Here is an 18,623-nt window from a genome sequence, read left to right as displayed (position 1 = left end):
GTCACATTTACTTTCGGTTTGAATTTACCTGTTCAGGTGTGGCTCCAGTCCGTTTGTTGGGTCTCAGTCTGTTGTTTAAATTTTCTTCTTTAACTCTTTGGATCGTTTGAACAAACTGTAAGTTTGATTTGTTTATTTCTTGAACTTTTTCATCACTTTAACTTTTTAATGATTGTTTCTAATCTCTGATGTTTGGAGAAAAGTTTCACTTTTGATTTCAGATCAAACTTTAATCTTTCTGCTGTTTGAAGGCTAATCTACAGGATTATTAGATTATTGATGAACTGGAATCAAACAACATGATGAACAGCTGATGTTTCACTGTTTTCTTCTCCGAACTGATTCATGTTTTTTATTTCCTGGTACCGAACTCTAGTCTCCACCATTAACGTCAGAAACAGTTTCCTGTTGCTTCCTTTCAAAATAAAATATTATTAAAATGGGTTTGATTCAGTCAGATTATTAAATAGTTAATCTTTAATGGAGCGAATAATCCACTTGTAGAAATTAATAATTGTGAACTATAAGACTTGTTCAGGTTGAATCAGTGAATGTAAATGTTGCTCCATGTCTCCATCTAGTGGACTGATAGTAGAAGTGCAGCAGCTGATGGCAGCTTCCTCTGCCTCTCTGCTGTCTGACTGCATTCACCTGACACTGATATGAAGCAGAGAAGAAGAGCCAATCAGAGGAGGAGCAGCTGATCTTTTTCCAGCTCTAATGATGTAAAGGATGATCAGAGTTGATGTGCAGATGAATGATGTGTGTTTCCTCTGCAGGTGAAGGTAGAAAGTGTGTGTGAGCTGATGTGAATTCAGCAGCATGGATCAGTGTGAGGACAGAGAGGAGGGAGTCCCTCCCTCTAAAACCACTCTGTGTGGGGAAGATGAGAGCCAGAGCAAAGGTCAGAGGTGAGGTCACCATCTCTAACTGTCCACAGCCCTTTTCACACAGCGTTCACTATATCAGGCCAGAACAGACGTGGTGATGAAGCTGCTGCTGCTCCTCTTTGCTGATTAAGTTTTAATCATCATGTTTCTGTCAGGATCCATCAGAGACTCAAACCAGAACCAGAACCAGAACCCAGCTGTGTGTCCTTTAAGAGTGACTGGTCTAAAGGTGAGGCCATTGACTTTAAATCTCCTGGATCTCAACCATCAGAGAGGTGAGATGTTTCTAACTGTTGTAACTGATTTGTTTATATCAGATATTGTGGACATGTGATGATAACAAGTTCTGTTGTCATGAAAACATTGGACTGAATTTCAGGTTATTTTTCTTTTCATACATAATATGTCAAATATGTAATACATATGATATCTCTGTGGAAACGTGCTCCAATAAGTAACATGTTACTATGAACACAATAAAGTTCAACTGCCTCCTTTGTACAAATATCAAACAGGTCCGTTTAGATCCACAGTTTCTACCCAGAACTTCTCTAGTTAACTGAAGTCTCAAAATCTGATCTGATGTTTTCCTGACATCAATTTAACCATCATTCATTGGACAGTTATTGACACCATACAGAAAGAATCTTAACAATCCTCAGTCAGGACAAACTCTTATAAACTATTATGTTGACATTTGAATCAGAAACATTTAACTGTTTTATTCTGTTAATAATAAGCATTATTTTTCCAAATGAAACTCTCATTTATTTTGTCCGATATTAATATTAACACAAGAACAAATAGACAGAAGTGAATTTTATTTCTAGGTTGATATTTGCATCTTTCTCTAAAATCTGACAAAAGACAGATTCATTCTGAAATAAATAAGTTTCTATGAATTATTTTTATGATTCCACCTCTGAAGTTCAACCATCATCCAACATGGCAGATTATCAACCATTTCTACAGTTAAACTAAATATTTTGTGGATCTGATTGAGCAGTGGGCTTCAGTGTCTCTAACGGACCATCTGGTTCTGATTGAAGCTCCATCAGATCCTCCTTGGATGGTCAGAGTGGAAATGATTCCTGGTTCTTCTCCATGTCAGAGCTCAACACTAAGATCACCAAACTTCTCTCAGTCATTTCAAACCAACATGTTGGTCTCAGAAACAAATCTTTCTGTTCTTTAAAGAAGGCTGGACATTATTCAGGAGGATCAATGATCAGGAACATGTTGGAGGATTGGACCGGTTCTGATAGGAATCATTTAGAACATCAGGTTGATGATCTGTCTGGTTCTGTTTTTGTTTTACAGCTCTTTATTTTACAGTCACATAAAAAATGATCTTGAAAGCAAACAACAGAAAGTTTCTAATGAGAGTTTTTCTTTCAGGATCCATCAGAGATTCAAACCAGAACCAGAACCAGAACCCAGCTGTGTCTCCTTGAAGAGTGATGGATCAATGGATAATCCTGTTGTTGACTTTAAATCTCCTGGACCTCCATCATCAGAGAGGTGAGCTGTATCTAATTGCTGTAACTATAGAAAATGAACCAGTAAGAACTCAGATGTTTCCAGTTATATTTACAGAGAGGTTTGATCCATTATCTACAGAAATCAGCTGCTCTGTTCTCATGAAAACACCTTCATATCTTCATCTCTGGGATGTTGATGATGATGTTCTGCTGCTTCCTGGCTCCATGTCAGACTAACAGTGAAACACATTTCCACTGGGAAATACCTGGTAAAGCCATTCTGGTCCATCAGGACTTGGTTCCTGTGTGCATTGTGAGAGCAGTTCAGCAGGGAAGGAAAGCTTCATGATGTGGTTGGTGAGATCTGCTGGAACTCAACCAAACTGAGCTGATGTGGACCATCAGAGGTTCTGCTGGTTCTTAGTGGGATCAGCAGAAACATTAAATCTTTACAACTACTTGGATCATCTGGTTCACTGCTCACATCCAGATATCACTTCATGAACCTTTACCTTCTGATTGTCTCTGTGTGGACAGATACAATGTGAGCTCACTGGCTTCCAGGGATCTACAGGATCCATTTTAAAATCCTCACTACAACATCCAGGAGAGGACCCAACATGGACACACACCCACATATCTCAGACCTCCTCCATGTCCACATCACCTCAGATCTAGTCATCAGAACCTGATGGATGTCCCACACTGTCCTGAAGACCTGTGTGGACAGAGCCTTCACTTCCACTGTCCCCAAGCTCTGGGAAACTGTCTCCACCAGCATCAGATCTGCTGACAGTGTGGAATCTTTGAAGTCCAACTTCAAAATCAACTTTTTAAAATGGCTACAGAATAATTCTGGTGTTACTGGTATTCATCAGTGTAGATCATCTTCCTCTTTCTAACTTTGAATTGTGTTCATATGATGCTCTGTTTTTCTGTATTAAGAACTTTTAATCTGAAACTCCTGGTGATTTCCTCTATGAATACTGCTGGATGAATATTTTCTGACCTCCTAATTGTTCCTGGTTCCTCCACAGAATGGACCAGCAGAACTCAGAGGTCCCCAGTGGTCCGTCTGTCCAGCAGCATCAAACACAGCTGGACTCCATATTTATGGTCTGTATCTGAACAACAACTACTTTTCCATGAGTTCTGTTCAAAGTCACCTTCATACTGCACTTTGTAAACCAGAGGACTGTCAGTCTGTCCAACATCCATCTGGTGTTTGGCTCCATGATTTCACTCTGATGTTTCCTTCATCTACACTGTAAAATGTAATAAGTTCACTTTACTTAAAAAAAGTTAGGAAACCGATTGCCTCAAAATCTTCAAGTAAAGTAGCTAATTCATTTTAAGGTGTTATTGCTAAAAATAACTATGTTTAGACCACTCAGATAAAGGCAGTAAACCTGAGTGCCGTTAACTCAAAATCATTAATTGGGTTAACTGTAAAATATTCATTTAGACAACTCATGCAATGGCAGTAAACTTGAGTGCCATTAACTCAAAATCATTAGTAAAGTTGACTATAAAATGTCAATTATGACTACTTCAAATTGTGAGTTATGTCAATTAAGCAGTACTCATAAAAATAAGTTATACTTACACGTTTAAGAGTTCACATTACTTGCGAAATATCAGGAAACCAATTGCCTTGATATGTTCAAGTAAGATGAACCAAAAGTGTTAAGTTATTGGAACGAAGAGCCAACAGACAGTTTGAATGGAAAAAAAATGTTTAATAATTAAACAAGTTTACCTTAAATACAAGGTTCTCAAGTGTGGTTACATACACACTAACCTGGAAACAAAGTTTTCCATACACTTTTTTTAGGGAAAAAATGACATGACTTTTTTTCTAGGGTAGCCTTCAATCTAATATTGAATCCTTCAAATGGCCCTCAGTCTTTAAAACTTTGAGAATCCCTGCTTAAATGTCTTTGTTGACTGGTGTGAAACAAAAACTCAATTCTCAATACTAGAGCCCAACATTTATCATAACATTGATAAAGTAAATAATGAAGTAGTGAAGTGAAGTAATGTTTCTCCTCATTAACATAAAACCATTTAGTAGTCTGCAAATGCAATGATGCTCTCTCCAACAAAAAAAGAATCAAACAAGAAATAAAAATCACTTTTCCAATAAGGGTAAAGGTATCAACGTTGATCCATAATGTCACATCACATTCATTCATTGCATCAGAAGATTTTTGAGTGATTGTATTTTTGGTTTTAGGGATTTATGTCCAAGTGACAGAAGCACCCTTTGGATGAAGTCAAAGGTGTACTTCAGTTGTTGAGGGTACTCCAAATTCAGAGTATAAATAAGTCCAAAGAGCAAACACATGGCATGTGGAAGATTTCCAAGATCATTCATGACAAGACTTCCTTCCAAAATGATGGCAGTACTTGAAGACTGGAGGTGCAGTGAGTCAGTGGAGGCCTGCCTGTCCTCAGGAATGATGGTCAGGATCCCAATGGGGGTGTGAGACGTCTAGGTCTTCGCAGTCCTAAAAACAATAAACACCACAATTACATATCAACATAACACTTCTTTAGGGTGACCAGACGTCCTCTTTTTCCCGGACATGTCCTACTTTTCAGACCTAAAAAAATGTCCGGGGGGAATTTAAAAATCGTCCGGGATTTTGGTCAACTGCCTCAAAACACATTACATAGCTTACCGTGCATTGTGATTACATTGCCACTCCGTTCCACTACTCCATTCCAGGTTTCTTTGTATGGTAAAGAAATCGGTAGCACATGTACACACATGTGCTACCGATTTCTTGTGCTACCGCTGGTTCTACCCCCCCCCCACCCCCCGTCTCCCCCATCTCCACCCCCCGTTGGCGCATGTGTGTCCGCCGACTCTACCCCCCCGCCAACAAAAAAAGAAGTGTCCTCATTTTCAGAAACGCAAATCTGGTGACCCTACACTTCTTCATCACGGCTGCTTCTCCTACAGTTTACAGCTGCCCTACCTATGGCAGTCTACTCATCATAAGCCTTCTATAACAGTACAGCGGCTTTTTTAAGCCGCCAACATCTTTATCCTTATCCCTTTTCCTTTTTTTGTTTTGTGCCCCGGACAGCTTTTTTGCACTGCCGCTCCATCTTGTTGCCACTAAATACACATGATATTTTTGACTAACGTTAGTCCCAGGCATCGCTAAATCATTACACATAAAGTTAACCTCAAAACCTGGACTTTCGGATGAATTATACGGCCGAGATAACGAATATAAGTTTGCTAAAAAACAGTGGGACTTACCGTGACAAAACTTAGCTGCAGCAACTGTCGTATTGTTGACAGTTTGGCGTTTCTTTCAAACACGTCGTCACTCGTCAGTGTCCAATGCGCATGTGCGTTCAACGAGAGCTGCCGAATGATGCCGAGTTTTTTGCTGGTTATGCAGATGCGTTTTGCTCACTCATAACTCCAAGTTTGGGTTACTTGCTGCTGATGAGTTTGATTACTTGCCTCAGTAGAAAGTTGTCTTTGCTAAGTTTAAGTTAGTATAGTCAACAGAGTAAGCTGGAATGAGTTCAGGTCACTTTTCTTTTTGAGTAAACTTTACTTTTACATTTTACAGTGTATTATTCTGTTCCAGCTGCTGGAGGACAACATTGTCACTTTTGTGAAGAAAGAACTGAAGATGATCCAGAAAGTTCTGAGTCCAGATTACCCAGGACATTCAGAGAGTCAGAGAGATGATGAGGTGTTGGAAGGTGATGATGAAGAGAAGCGGAGAAGCAGCAGAGAGGCAGTGATGAAGATCACACTGAACTTCCTGAGGAGGATGAAGCAGGAGGAGCTGGCTCACCGTTTGCAGACCAGTAAGACCATTACTTCAGAGATTTGAAATTATAGATGAATTACACATTTCCTGTAGTGATGTAATCAAATTCAAAAGATGATTTTCTTTCATATCTGATTTTTGTTATTGTGTTAATTTAGGACATTTTGCTGCAGTTTGTCAACATCAACTTAAATCTGGTCTGAAGAAAAGGTTCCAGTCTGTGTTTGAGGGGATTGCTAAAGCAGGAAGTCCAACCCTTCTGAACCAGATCTACACAGAGCTCTACATCACAGAGGGAGGGACTGGAGAGGTCAATGATGAACATGAGGTCAGACAGATTGAAACAGCATCCAGGAAACCAGACAGACCAGAAACAACAATCAGACAAGAAGACATCTTTAAAGTCCCACCTGGAAGAGATCAACCAATCAGAACAGTGATGACAAAGGGAGTGGCTGGCATTGGGAAAACAGTCTTAACACAGAAGTTCACTCTGGACTGGGCTGAAGACAAAGCCCACCAGAACATCCAGTTCATATTTCCATTCACTTTCAGAGAGCTGAATGTGCTGAAAGAGAAAAAGTTCAGCTTGGTGGAACTTGTTCATCACTTCTTTACTGAAACCAAAGAAATCTGCAGCTTTGAACACTTCCAGGTTCTGTTCATCTTTGATGGTTTGGATGAGAGTCGACTTCCTCTGGACTTCCACAACAAGGAGATCCTGACTGATGCTACAGAGTCCACCTCAGTGGATGTTCTGCTGACAAACCTCATCAGGGGGAAACTGCTTCCCTCTGCTCTCCTCTGGATAACCACACGACCTGCAGCAGCCAATCAGATCCCTCCTCAGTGTGTTGGCATGGTGACAGAGGTCAGAGGGTTCAATGACCCACAGAAGGAGGAGTACTTCAGGAAGAGATTCAGAGATAAGAAACAGGCCAGCAGGATCATCTCCCACATGAAGACATCACGAAGCCTCCACATCATGTGCCACATCCCAGTCTTCTGCTGGATCACTGCTACAGTTCTGGAGGATGTGTTGGAGACCAGAGAGGGAGGAGATTTGCCCAGCACCCTGACTGAGATGTACATCTACTTCCTGGTGGTTCAGACCAAAGTGAAGAAGGTCAAGTATGATGGAGGAGCTGAAACAGATCCACACTGGAGTCCAGAGAGCAGGAAGATGATTGAGTCTCTGGGAAAACTGGCTTTTGATCAGCTGCAGAAAGGAAACCTGATCTTCTATGAATCAGACCTGACAGAGTGTGGCATCGATATCAGAGCAGCCTCAGTGTACTCAGGAGTGTTCACACAGATCTTTAAAGAGGAGAGAGGTCTGTACCAGGACAAGGTGTTCTGCTTCGTCCATCTGAGTGTTCAGGAGTTTCTGGCTGCTCTTCATGTTCATCTGACCTTCATCAACTCTGGTTCTGACGTGCTGAAAGAAACACAAAGATCTAAGAAGTCTTCATTACTTAGTAAATCTGACCTAAAATCTCTCCATCAGAGAGCTGTTGACCAGGCCTTACAGAGTCCAAATGGACACCTGGACTTGTTCCTCCGCTTCCTCCTGGGACTTTCAATGCAGACCAATCAGAGAGTCCTACAAGGTCTGATGACACAGACAGGAAGTAGCTCACAGACCAATCAGAAAACAGTTCAGTACATCAAGAAAATAATCAGTAAAAAAGTGTCTGCAGAGAAAAGCATCAATCTGTTCCACTGTCTGAATGAACTGAATGATCGTTCTCTAGTGGAGGAGATCCAACAGTCTCTCAGTTCAGGAAGTCTCTCCACAGATAAACTGTCTCCTGCTCAGTGGTCAGCTCTGATCTTCATCTTAATGTCATCAGGAAAAGATCTGGATGTGTTTGACCTGAAGAAATACTCTGCTTCAGAGGAGGTTCTTCTGAGGCTGCTGCCAGTGGTTAAAGCCTCCAACAAAGCTCTGTAAGGACACAGATTGTTACTGCATTTGTTTTGATAGATAGAAATCTGCTAACTATGAGGTAAGTATTCATGTTTCAGTTTATATATTTGTGTATTTTCTCTTCAAAATGTTCCATTGGGTGGTTGTGCAGAAACAAAACAGACTTCCTTCAGCAGTTTGACATAGCGTTAAACATTAAGGCGGGGTCCCCAAAGTTGGTCCTCGAGGGCCGGCATCCTGCATGGTGGTATCTAAAACCCTTTAAGCATGTCCGTGCTCTTCTTAGGCCTCTATCGAGCCATCATTTGATCCAGGTGCGTTAATCCAGGGAGAGAACTAAAATGTGGAGGCCAAGTTAATGTATAAAATAATCAGTCTCTGTAAAAACTTATTTGCTTAATTAGTAATTTAAATAGTGAATTTGTTGAGGTTTAGGAAGCATTATTATTATTGCATGTAGCTAATTTCATAATCTTTTGTGAATAAGTGTTTTATTTTAAATTTGTATGCCTTATAACTTCATTGGCCACTTTGCAATTTATGCAAATGAGGTGCGCAGCCTGAGTGTTAACGGAGGGGTGAGAGAGGTGAGAAAGAAAAGGCGCTGCAAGTGAGAATCGACAGAGCCATACAGTTTTTCAACCGTAGTTTGTTTTGTGGAGGTTATTTAAGATTTAATTGCTCTTGTAAAGGATAACATAAGAAACTGTGGAATAAATTTCGGTTTTACATCTTTACATCGGAGCGCTTTGGAAGTTTTTGTTTTCCTCTTCAAACACACGAGTGAAATCAGATAAATTAACTTTGTGGCATCATATAAAACATGCAGGATGCCGGTCCTCGAGGACCCACTTTGGGGACCCCTGCCTTAAAGCATTGTTGATTTGAAAGAACATAAATTTTGAGGAATTGTTTAATAACAGATTTTTCTCTCTGTCTCCTCAGACTGAGTGGCTGTAAACTCTCAGAGAGAAGCTGTGAAGCTCTGTCCTCAGTTCTCAGCTCCCAGTCCTCCAGTCTCAGAGAACTGGACCTGAGTAACAACAACCTGCAGGATTCAGGAGTGAAGCTTCTCTCTGCTGGACTGAAGAGTCCAAACTGCAACCTGGAAACTCTCAGGTAACTCTGGGCACTTGACAACTTGCTGCATCTAAGGTGCAAAAAGAAGCATTATTACAGATCCCAGCAGTTGCTTGGCTTTCTTATTTATTCCAAATGTTACAAATTCATCCATCCAACCAAGCAACCCTGTATAGGTTCAGACCAGTGATGTCAGTAACGCATTAATTTGTAACGCGTTACTGACGTCGGACCACTTTTATCAATAACGAGTAATCTAACGCGTTGCTATTTCAAATCCAGGAGTCAGACTACAGTTACTTATCAAAATCATTTTTGCGTTACTGCGTTACTATCTTCTTTTGTTTTTTAATCGTATTTCCTCTACGCGTCTTGTCGAGTGACCGATGTCTCTATGCGACAGAAATGTAAACAATGGAGGGAGATGCGCATTTTGTTGGTGGAAAAACTGGAACTATTTTGAGTTTCTGTCGACAAGTCCGATTATTATAAGCGGCTTTGGGCTTCATTTTTTTAAAGTCACTTGCAAATTTAACGAGTTGCTGGTTGCGCCTTTTTGGGCTCGTTTTTGAACGTGAAGTTGCTCATTTGGGCTTGGAAATAAGCAGAGACTCATAATAAATCCCAGAATTTGTCCGTCATTGAGGTAGTTTTACTCCATCTCTCCCTGTTCATCATTTCCCGGATGATCCGTCCCGCTGTGTCTTTGTTAATGTCAAGTTAATATATTACCTCTGAATGACGTTGAGTTTCGCGTTGCGCTCCAGAAAACTGCAAACATCGAGACCAATATGAACAGTGCAACAAAAAACAGCCACGAATAAACGTGTCCGTAGTTGCCAATAATTATAATGACAACTTAACGCCATTCTAATTATTAATATTACCGTAAGTGTCACAAATCCTTGCAGCCATCTAAGTGGTGGAGCTGCAGGAGGAGCTCTGTGCTGCGACACCAAATGCAGGGCCGTAACACAGAACCTGGAGGGGGGGGGGCTTTAAGATTCTTCTTAGAGTTTTCCAGACAACAGTGGACCACACAAATTATTCACGTTTTTTTATTAATTTTGTACTGTTTTTTTGTACAATCTCCTCTTCAGTTCAACCTTATAAGTGGAGACACATTGTTGATGTTACCATTATAAAATAGCTGACAATTAAGTTTTGGCAAAGCTGAATGTAATTTTCACAGGAGGCAGAGCGTTGTTAGCAGCTGCTGAAAGTAACTAAAAAGTTACTTTTAATGTAACTTACTTACTTTCCAAATCAAGTAGTCAGTAATATAACTAAATTACTTTTTCAAGGAGTAATCAGTAGTCCGATTAAAGTTACTTTTTCAAAGTAACTATGCCATCACTGGTTCAGACTTTGGTCTCTACCTCAATGTTCTCATTTTCTCATCATGTGATGAATTGTGTGTCTGCAGCTTATCAGGCTGTTTGGTCTCAGAGGAAGGCTGTGCTTCTCTGGCCTCAGCTCTGACCTCCAACCCCTCCCATCTGAAAGAGTTGGACCTGAGCTACAATCATCCAGGAGACTCAGGAGTGAAGCTGCTGTGGGCTGGACTGAAGGATCCACACTGGAGACTGGAAGCTCTCAGGTATGGAGGAACCTGCTGCAGGAGCAGAGAAGGTCTGATAGAGGAGGAAGAGGGAGAAATGTCTTTAGTCAGTCTGCTAGGAAACATTTAGTTTGAAGATAAATTTGTAGTTTGACAATTAAATATTTAGTTTGGAACGATGGGATTTATAAGTGAATGAATAACATGGTGAAAATATAACTTGATATTCTGAACATTCTTTTGTCTCTTATGACAGTTGAATAACTAAAATAATTTCTGTTATTTTTGATTGTGTAACTTTGCAAAGAACAGCCTATTACCATTGCACCATTTTCCACATGGTACTGTATGAACCTGGGAAACCGACCCATCTACTGGAACCACAATGACATGGTAGTCAGAGCAGCAGGGGGCCAAATATAGCTCCATGTGGAACCAAGAGGTTGGAGAGAGAAAATCAGTTTGAAACTGTTTCCTATCAGAGTTCAGTTTGTCTCTCTGTCTTCACAAACCAGGAGCATCATGGGCTGGGCGGGGCTTCCACTGATGGATCTACTGAGAAAATACAAGAAGCTGATTGGCTGATGGACAGGAAGTTAGACTGTTCAGATAAATTACATTAACAGATATTATTGGCATTGAAGAGATATGGCTGAGAGTAATTATAGATTATAGAATAAGTGGAAATGTTTCAGTAACAGGAAGAGGATGAGCAACATGTTAAAATAATCATCTATATTCAGAGAAACAAGTAGAGGAATTTATCTAGAATATATATAATATAAAGTCAGAACCTTCTTGAAATTCACTGTTATACAAACCACAAGAGATTTTTAATCTAAACAGTCATTAATATCTAAAATAACCCTTTGAAGAATTTGTATTAATATGAGTCATAAGAAGATTTTATTTCTTTTTGGAATCAATAAACTGTTTTTTAATTTGAATTTAAGTATATCAGTAGAAATAATAATAAATAAATATAAATTAAAGAAGAGATAACTATTATGAACGTTAGATTAGAATCAGTTTGAGCCCCACAACGTCCTGAATCCGACGACCAACTGCTGCCTTATTTGTTCTCTCACTCTTTTATTTTACCAAGACTGCCAGAACCACTTTGTGTCCAGACTTGGGTTTAATAAAACCTCTTTGTTAAAAACATCATCTGGTCTGGACTTTGTATTTTGTGAGTTCTGTGTGATGACATCAGGATCGTAACATATTGGTGGCCCATCCTATTCCAACAAAATGTTTAAAAACATATTTGGAGGTTCGTTCAATGTTGTGATATTTATGAATGCAGTTTTAATTGTGGTGATTCTGAAAGTGTGTTTTCTATGTGTTTAGTAACATTTAGTGTTCAGGTTGGTGGGATGTTTTCAGAACTCTTTCATTTAAATACTGGGTTAAATTTCCCTATATTTAATGTTTGACTAGTTATTGTTTTTGGATTGTTTTAGGAGTGTATTTGACTTTATTTGTTTCTATTTTTTCCCACATTAGTTTTGTTGTAATTTTTTTCTCAATCTAAAAAGGATTTTTTTATACAATCCTTTTATTAAGAAATTTTATTTTTGTTCAAAAACTAGTTTTCTTTTCAGTTGCTGCTCAGTTTTCCATCTCTGTATCCAACAGTTAATAAATGTAAAGATGAAATTCCAGATTCTCTCTGCTTTGATTCAAGCTGCTGTTTTCCCTCAAACCAGCTCTGATGCTGATCCTCAAACTAAACCTGATGCTGTTCTTCAGTCCAGCCTTGATTCTCAGGCTTCATTGGACTCTTTCTGTTAAAACTGACATGGGATTAATTTAGTTCATAGAGGAATTTAATATTTCTCTTGCCAGCCTCCTTGTTGCCTTTAGTTCAGTCCTTCATGGCTGGAGGCCCATCTATAGACTGAACCAGTTCACAACAAAAGGCAACATAATTATATATAAAACAGTCTTTAAATCAGTAAAGAGGAACATTGTTGACTGGAAAAAAACAACATACATTTTGAAGAATTGTTTAATAACAGATTTTTCTCTCTGTCTCCTCAGACTGAGTGGCTGTAACCTCTCAGAGAGAAGCTGTGAAGCTCTGTCCTCAGTTCTCAGCTCCCAGTCCTCCAGTCTCAGAGAACTGGACCTGAGTAACAACAACCTGCAGGATTCAGGAGTGAAGCTTCTCTCTGCTGGACTGAAGAGTCCAAACTGCAACCTGGAAACTCTCAGGTAACTCTGGACACTTGACAAATTGTTGCATCTTATGAGCAAAAAGAAGCATAATTAGCGTAATTCAGACTTTGGTTTCTTCCTCAATGTTCTCATTTTCTCATCATGTGATGAATTGTGTGTCTGCAGCTTATCAGGCTGTTTGGTCTCAGAGGAAGGCTGTGCTTCTCTGGCCTCAGCTCTGACCTCCAACCCCTCCCATCTGAAAGAGTTGGACCTGAGCTACAATCATCCAGGAGACTCAGGAGTGAAGCTGCTGTGGGCTGGACTGAAGGATCCACACTGGAGACTGGAAGCTCTCAGGTATGGAGGAACCTGCTGCAGGAGCAGAGAAGGTCTGATAGAGGAGGAAGAGAGAGAAATGTCTTTAGTCAGTCTGCTGGGAAACATTTAGTTTGAAGCTGAATATTTAATTTGATAATTAAATATTTAGACGCCTCATCTGGAGGCAGAGATCATTACCCAGTTTTCTGGAATATTCTCCAGACTAAGAACGGCTGACAAGGAAAATTAAAGAGTGGGATGAGTTTAATAGTTTAATAGAGACTCTGACTAAATTAATAAAAGAAGTTCAGTTAGATTTCCATGATGATCTACTGATGACAGAAAGAACTTTAAAACAATATTTGATGGAGCTCCAGACCAATCAGCCCCAAGAAGCAAAGATGAGAAGAAAAGTAACTCCATGTTGGTCAGATGGATGTTTAAAAGTTATGAGAGAGAAAAATAAAGAACTTTAGATTTTAAACATAATTCACAACTTCCAGGATTTAAAATAATATAAATTACATAAAAAGTGAAGAAAACAATTCATGAGGCAAAGAAAGAAAGTGAGAATTTCAACAGTTTCATCCATTTAGTAGTTTGATCTCCACCAGGGGGCGACATCTGGAAAATGATCAAAAGAATGAAAGGAATCAGGAGAAAATGGAAATCCCTTGTTTTCCAGAGGAAATGAAGAATTGCAGTGAATGATGGTGAAAAAGTAGAATTGTTCTCTGTTGACTGTGGTAGAAATTAAAAACAATAATAAGACCTTTTAGACAGATCCAAGAAAAGACTAATGTGTTTAGGTTTTTAGTAGTCGGGAAGCTTTTGGGATTGTTCAATAAAGTTTAGGAAAAATTTCCAAGTCTTGGAAAAAGGCAGAGACCCTTCATGTTGGAAAACCAGGGAAATATCCATCCGACCAATCAGATTCCAGATCCACAGCTCTGACGTCACATTTAGGATAAATAATGGAATCGTAATAAGAGAAAGAAAAACATTTTATTGATAAAGTAGAGGGATGATATCAGCCCATCAGATGGTTTAGAAGAGGGAGAGGAAGCATCATGGACTGCAGAGGTTCTTCACCTGATCCTGGTTGTTGGGACAAGAACTTTGTTACTGAACTTAAGTACATTTTTCATGTTTCTGTACGTAAGTAGATTTAATCGTGGGAACTTTTACTCCACTACATTTTACAGTATCTGTACTTTCTACTTCACTACATTTCTATAAAGTGTTGCGTTACAAGTTACATCCAAGTCGCTTTGAGCTTTTTGATTTGTTGGTTAGTTTTAAAGTAATCAGTGATTCTGGTGCCTTTGCCTCCCTGATATCATGAACTGCTGGCTTTCAAAAATTCACCATCAAATCTGAAAAACATATGGAGGAAAGTTAAGCTGCTAAACGCTGTCTGAGTTTTGGATGTTAAATTGATTTAGGTTAGAGAAGTTTTATGTAATCTTACCAAGCTTCTAGTTTAAATCAACTGCAATAAATAAAACAATTAAATAGTTGTAAGCAGCGTGAACTGGCAGTAACATTGATTACTGCGGTCGGGGCGCATGGAGCGCAGCGTCTCCTGCCATGAATGTCCCAGTAACGTTAAACTCCTCCACATCCTGGTTACTGAATTAATGTGAATAATCTCCATCTCATATTTACATTTACAGTCAAATTCAATAAATTACAATATTGGTTCCCATGAGGCTCGTTTGTCAGGTTTTAAAACAACTTCAGCAGATATTAAACATATTTTTCATTAGACCCACATTTCTGCATTAATTGTTTTTATTGGTCTGTAATCTGATCAGAAATGTCATGTTTTCATTAACTGTAAGCAACAAATCATCATCATTAACAAATAAAAGCTTTAAAACAGTTTGTGGGGAATTAATCTGTATGATGTGTTTAACTTGTGAGTCGAGTTACTGAAATACTTTTCATAAATATTGTAATTTATTGAAAATGACTGTAGTTAAGGACTGCTAGAGTGACGCAGGTCATCCTGAAATTCTGATGCATAGAATCACAAATCTAAATCTAAACTGTCACAGAGAGAAAACAATAAAAACATGATTTATCTGCAGCATTGATCATTAAATGGCTCATTACTGATGTATTAAAATTAAATATGATCGGTACACTTAATGATATTGTATTAGCCATTAGGTAAAACATTCAGCAAGTACTTTTACTTTTAATACTTTAAGTATTTATAAAAGTCAGTACTTTCTTACTTTTACTCAAGTAAAAATGTTAATGTGGTTCTTTTACTAGAGAACATTTTTGTCTGTTTATTTGTACTTTTACTTCAGTACATTGTTTGAGTTCTTTCTCCACCTCTGGTGAACAGCCAGTAGGTGGCGCTAGAGTCAGGAGGAGGCAGCCTGGAGAAAAGGCTGTTCCTCCCTGATCTGTTTCCAAGCAGTCAGAGTGTAGAAGTTGAGAGCTGGAGAAGTTTCCTCCTGTTGCTGCAGCAGCAGAGATGTTCTGCTTCATGGACTAAATCAGGTTGGAAAGAGGAGAGATCTTTACTGAGCTGCTGGATAAAAGCTTCTGAAACATTTCAACTCTTTCTGGAAACTAATGAGACATAAAAACAATGGATGTTTTTACCATCCAGACCTTTAGAACCAGTTCAGCTCAATAATTCAGTTGTATCTGTGGAAGATGAACAGATTTGATGTGAAATGATGAAATTCTTCATTTCTATCTGATGTTCCAGCAGATCTGTAGAAAATGGAGCTGCAGCTCTCAGATATTTCAGTTGTCATGTTTTCTATCAATGAATCCACTGATTAAAGCAGGAATCTCATCTCCATGTTCTCCTCCAGAGGTTCCCAAGGTTTGTTCCTGGAAGCTGCTGCTGGTTCCTCCAATCCAGGCTCCGCCCCCTTTAGAGGAAATCTGTCCATATATGGCGCTAAGAGTCACCTTGATGCTGCAAAGCTTTGTTCAGGGATGAGATGTCAGGATGTTGGTGTCAGTCTGTTCCAGGCTTTAGTTGTTCTCCTCATGAGGAGCTGAAGTCTCTGACAGGAACGTGGAGCTGAACAGGAGAAGAACTTGAAGCTTCTTCTTGGCCTCTGATTGCAACAGCAGGACAATCCAACATTTTAGTCTGACTTCATCTGGAAAAATTTCTTTGACCCTGAATCAGTTTGAAGGCAGGCCAGCTCCTCATCAGAGCTGAGATCTTCTCTGTCCTCCATGCTGGAAATGTAGAAGTCCAGCAGCTCCTGATCAGTGACATCAGAGCATGACATCATCAGTAGAGTGATGATGTCATTTCCTTCTCAGAGCAGCTTGGAAATCTGAGAGGAAAGATGCAAACAAAAACTCTCTGGACTGTTGGATCTGCTGGTTCTGGTTCCAGATGCTCCTTGGACTCTTTCACAAGCCATTACTGCAGCTGCTGGATTCAGGAAGCTGCTTCTTCTTCTTGGTCTCATTGTAAATGTGTGCAGCGCCACCTGGTGGTGTTGGTTGGTAGAGGAAGTGCTGAAAGGTTGGAGGTGTTTGTCAGAGGTGTGTGATGATGGAAGCCTCTCCCTGGTTTGTGAGTCTGAGCTCAGAGATCAAATCTTTGATTCTTGTTGAACTCTTTGTTGAATGTGATGCAGCTTCTCCTTTTTAATGTTTGTATTTCTGGATATTCCAGTGAGGCCACAGCAGGTTTTCAGCAGCAGGGCTGTTTAGTGTTTCATTCCTTCATCTGTGTGTGGGAGTGTGGATGGAACAGGTATCCAGGTGTTGTGTCAGAGTTTAGATTGATTGTATTTTAATGCTTATTATTAAATCAGGTTGAGCTTCCAGAAATGTTTCCTTAGTTTCCTGATGTCCTTTTAGGCTTCAGTGAGTTTCTTCAGGTTGTTACTGAGGGATTTCCTTTCTCCTCTCTGTTGGAGCTTTTCCTGTGTTTGGAGAAATGAGTTGTGCTGCAGCAGCACCAACTGTCCTTCCTACATCCACTGCAGTTTGCAATCCAAATGTTGGACTGTTCCTGTCTCAGTGGAGGACAATGTGTGTCTGAGAGACATGTAATGTCCATGTTTGCTGCTGAAAGAGACTGATGGTCTGACCCCCCTCCTCCTTTCAGGGTGGAGCCTGCTGGAGTCCGATTCTTGACACCAGGTCTGAGGAAGTGTAAGTGTGTTTTTCATCTGATTCATGACAACAAAGCAGCTCACATTCAACCATCTTCAAACTGTCACATCACTCATTCAGGAGTCATCATCAAAGTGTCAATAAATGATCAATAAATGATCAATAACTGCAGCTGGATTGTGTTTGTTCTCTCCATCAGATTCCTGTCAACTCACCATCGACACAAACACAGTGAACAGAAAACTCAAACTGTCTGAAGACAACAGGAAGGTGACATTAGTGGAGGAGCTTCAGTCATATCCTGATCATCCAGACAGATTTGATAACTGGAATCAGCTGCTGTGTAGAACTGGTCTGACTGGTCGCTGTTACTGGGAGGTCGAGTGGAGAGGAGGAGTTGATATATCAGTGAGTTACAGAAGAATCAGGAGGAAAGGAAACAGTAGAGACTGTTTGTTTGGAGGGAATGATCATTCCTGGAGTCTGAGATGCTCTGATGTTTATGGTTTCTCTGTTTGGCACAATAACATAGAAACTCGTCTCTCCTCCTCCTCTGTCTCTAACAGAGTATCAGTGTATGTGGACTGTCCTGCTGGCATTCTGTCCTTCTACAGAGTTTCCTCTGACTCACTGATCCTCCTCCACACCTTCAACACCAAATTCACTGAACCTCTGATTCCTGGATTTGGGGTCTGGTCCAGTTCTGGTTCTTCAGTGTTTCTGTGCTGATTTGAATCTAAAGATTTTAAATATTTTCTTCCTGTCAGAGAAACTCTCTCACTGTTGAACAGATAGTTCAGTCTCTACAATCTATTTCTTGGTGAAACAATTCTGATTGAATCCTTGGAAACTTTTTCTTCTTCCAGTCCTTTAAATATGGAATCTGGGATTATTCCAGGATTATTCCAAGCTGTGTGAAGCTGACACCCCACCCACGTCAAAAAATTCAGCAAATAGTCTGAATGGTTAGTGCTCCGTTTGTGCAGGTTTGTGCCGTTAAAATTTTCGTTTGTGCAGTTTTGGTTTCTGAGATATTAAAAGTTATTTTTTAGGTCATCTAGAGTTCACCATCCCCCCATATCGCTCCAAAACAAACCAAAGTGGGCTAGTTCGTTAGTGTCTGCTTTGTGCAGGTTTGTGCCGTTAAAAATTTCGCTTTGTGCAGCTTTCGCCTTTGAGATATTAACAGTTATAATTTTGGCCGATGACGCCACCATCCCCCATATCGCCCAAAACAAACCAAAGTAGGCTAGTTCGTTAGTGCTCCGCTTGTGCAGGTTTGTG

At 39.8% G+C, this 18,623-nt stretch overlaps 1 protein-coding gene across 1 annotated transcript; it reads left to right on the top strand.

The window, feature by feature from the left end:
- Positions 1 to 18,241, top strand: LOC122847050 (NLR family CARD domain-containing protein 3-like). The gene is made up of 12 exons (XM_044144410.1): positions 1 to 117; positions 582 to 911; positions 1,046 to 1,165; positions 2,301 to 2,411; positions 3,409 to 3,487; positions 5,986 to 6,211; positions 6,333 to 8,124; positions 9,050 to 9,223; positions 12,789 to 12,962; positions 13,092 to 13,265; positions 17,332 to 17,378; positions 17,539 to 18,241. The coding sequence occupies exons 2-12, from the start codon at positions 823 to 825 to the stop codon at positions 18,066 to 18,068; spliced, it is 3,516 nt and encodes a 1,171-aa protein (XP_044000345.1). The 5' UTR covers positions 1 to 117; positions 582 to 822; the 3' UTR covers positions 18,069 to 18,241.
- Positions 18,242 to 18,623: the final 382 nt, after the last annotated feature.

This window comes from Gambusia affinis, linkage group LG17 (assembly GCF_019740435.1).
Source record: "Gambusia affinis linkage group LG17, SWU_Gaff_1.0, whole genome shotgun sequence".
NCBI classification, from domain to species: Eukaryota; Metazoa; Chordata; class Actinopteri; order Cyprinodontiformes; family Poeciliidae; genus Gambusia; species Gambusia affinis.
Note: the sequence above shows the minus strand (reverse complement) of the source record. Positions and strands in the feature narration are given on the sequence as shown.

Excerpts from the sequence above, each read along its gene's own strand:
- LOC122847050 (XM_044144410.1), top strand. The coding sequence starts at position 823 with ATGGATCAGTGTGAGGACAGAGAGGAGGGAGTCCCTCCCTCTAAAACC. Across the intron at positions 3,488-5,985 it reads AGCTGGACTCCATATTTATG|CTGCTGGAGGACAACATTGT; the intron begins GTCTGTATCTGA and ends ATTCTGTTCCAG. Across the intron at positions 12,963-13,091 it reads TGCAACCTGGAAACTCTCAG|CTTATCAGGCTGTTTGGTCT; the intron begins GTAACTCTGGAC and ends GTGTGTCTGCAG.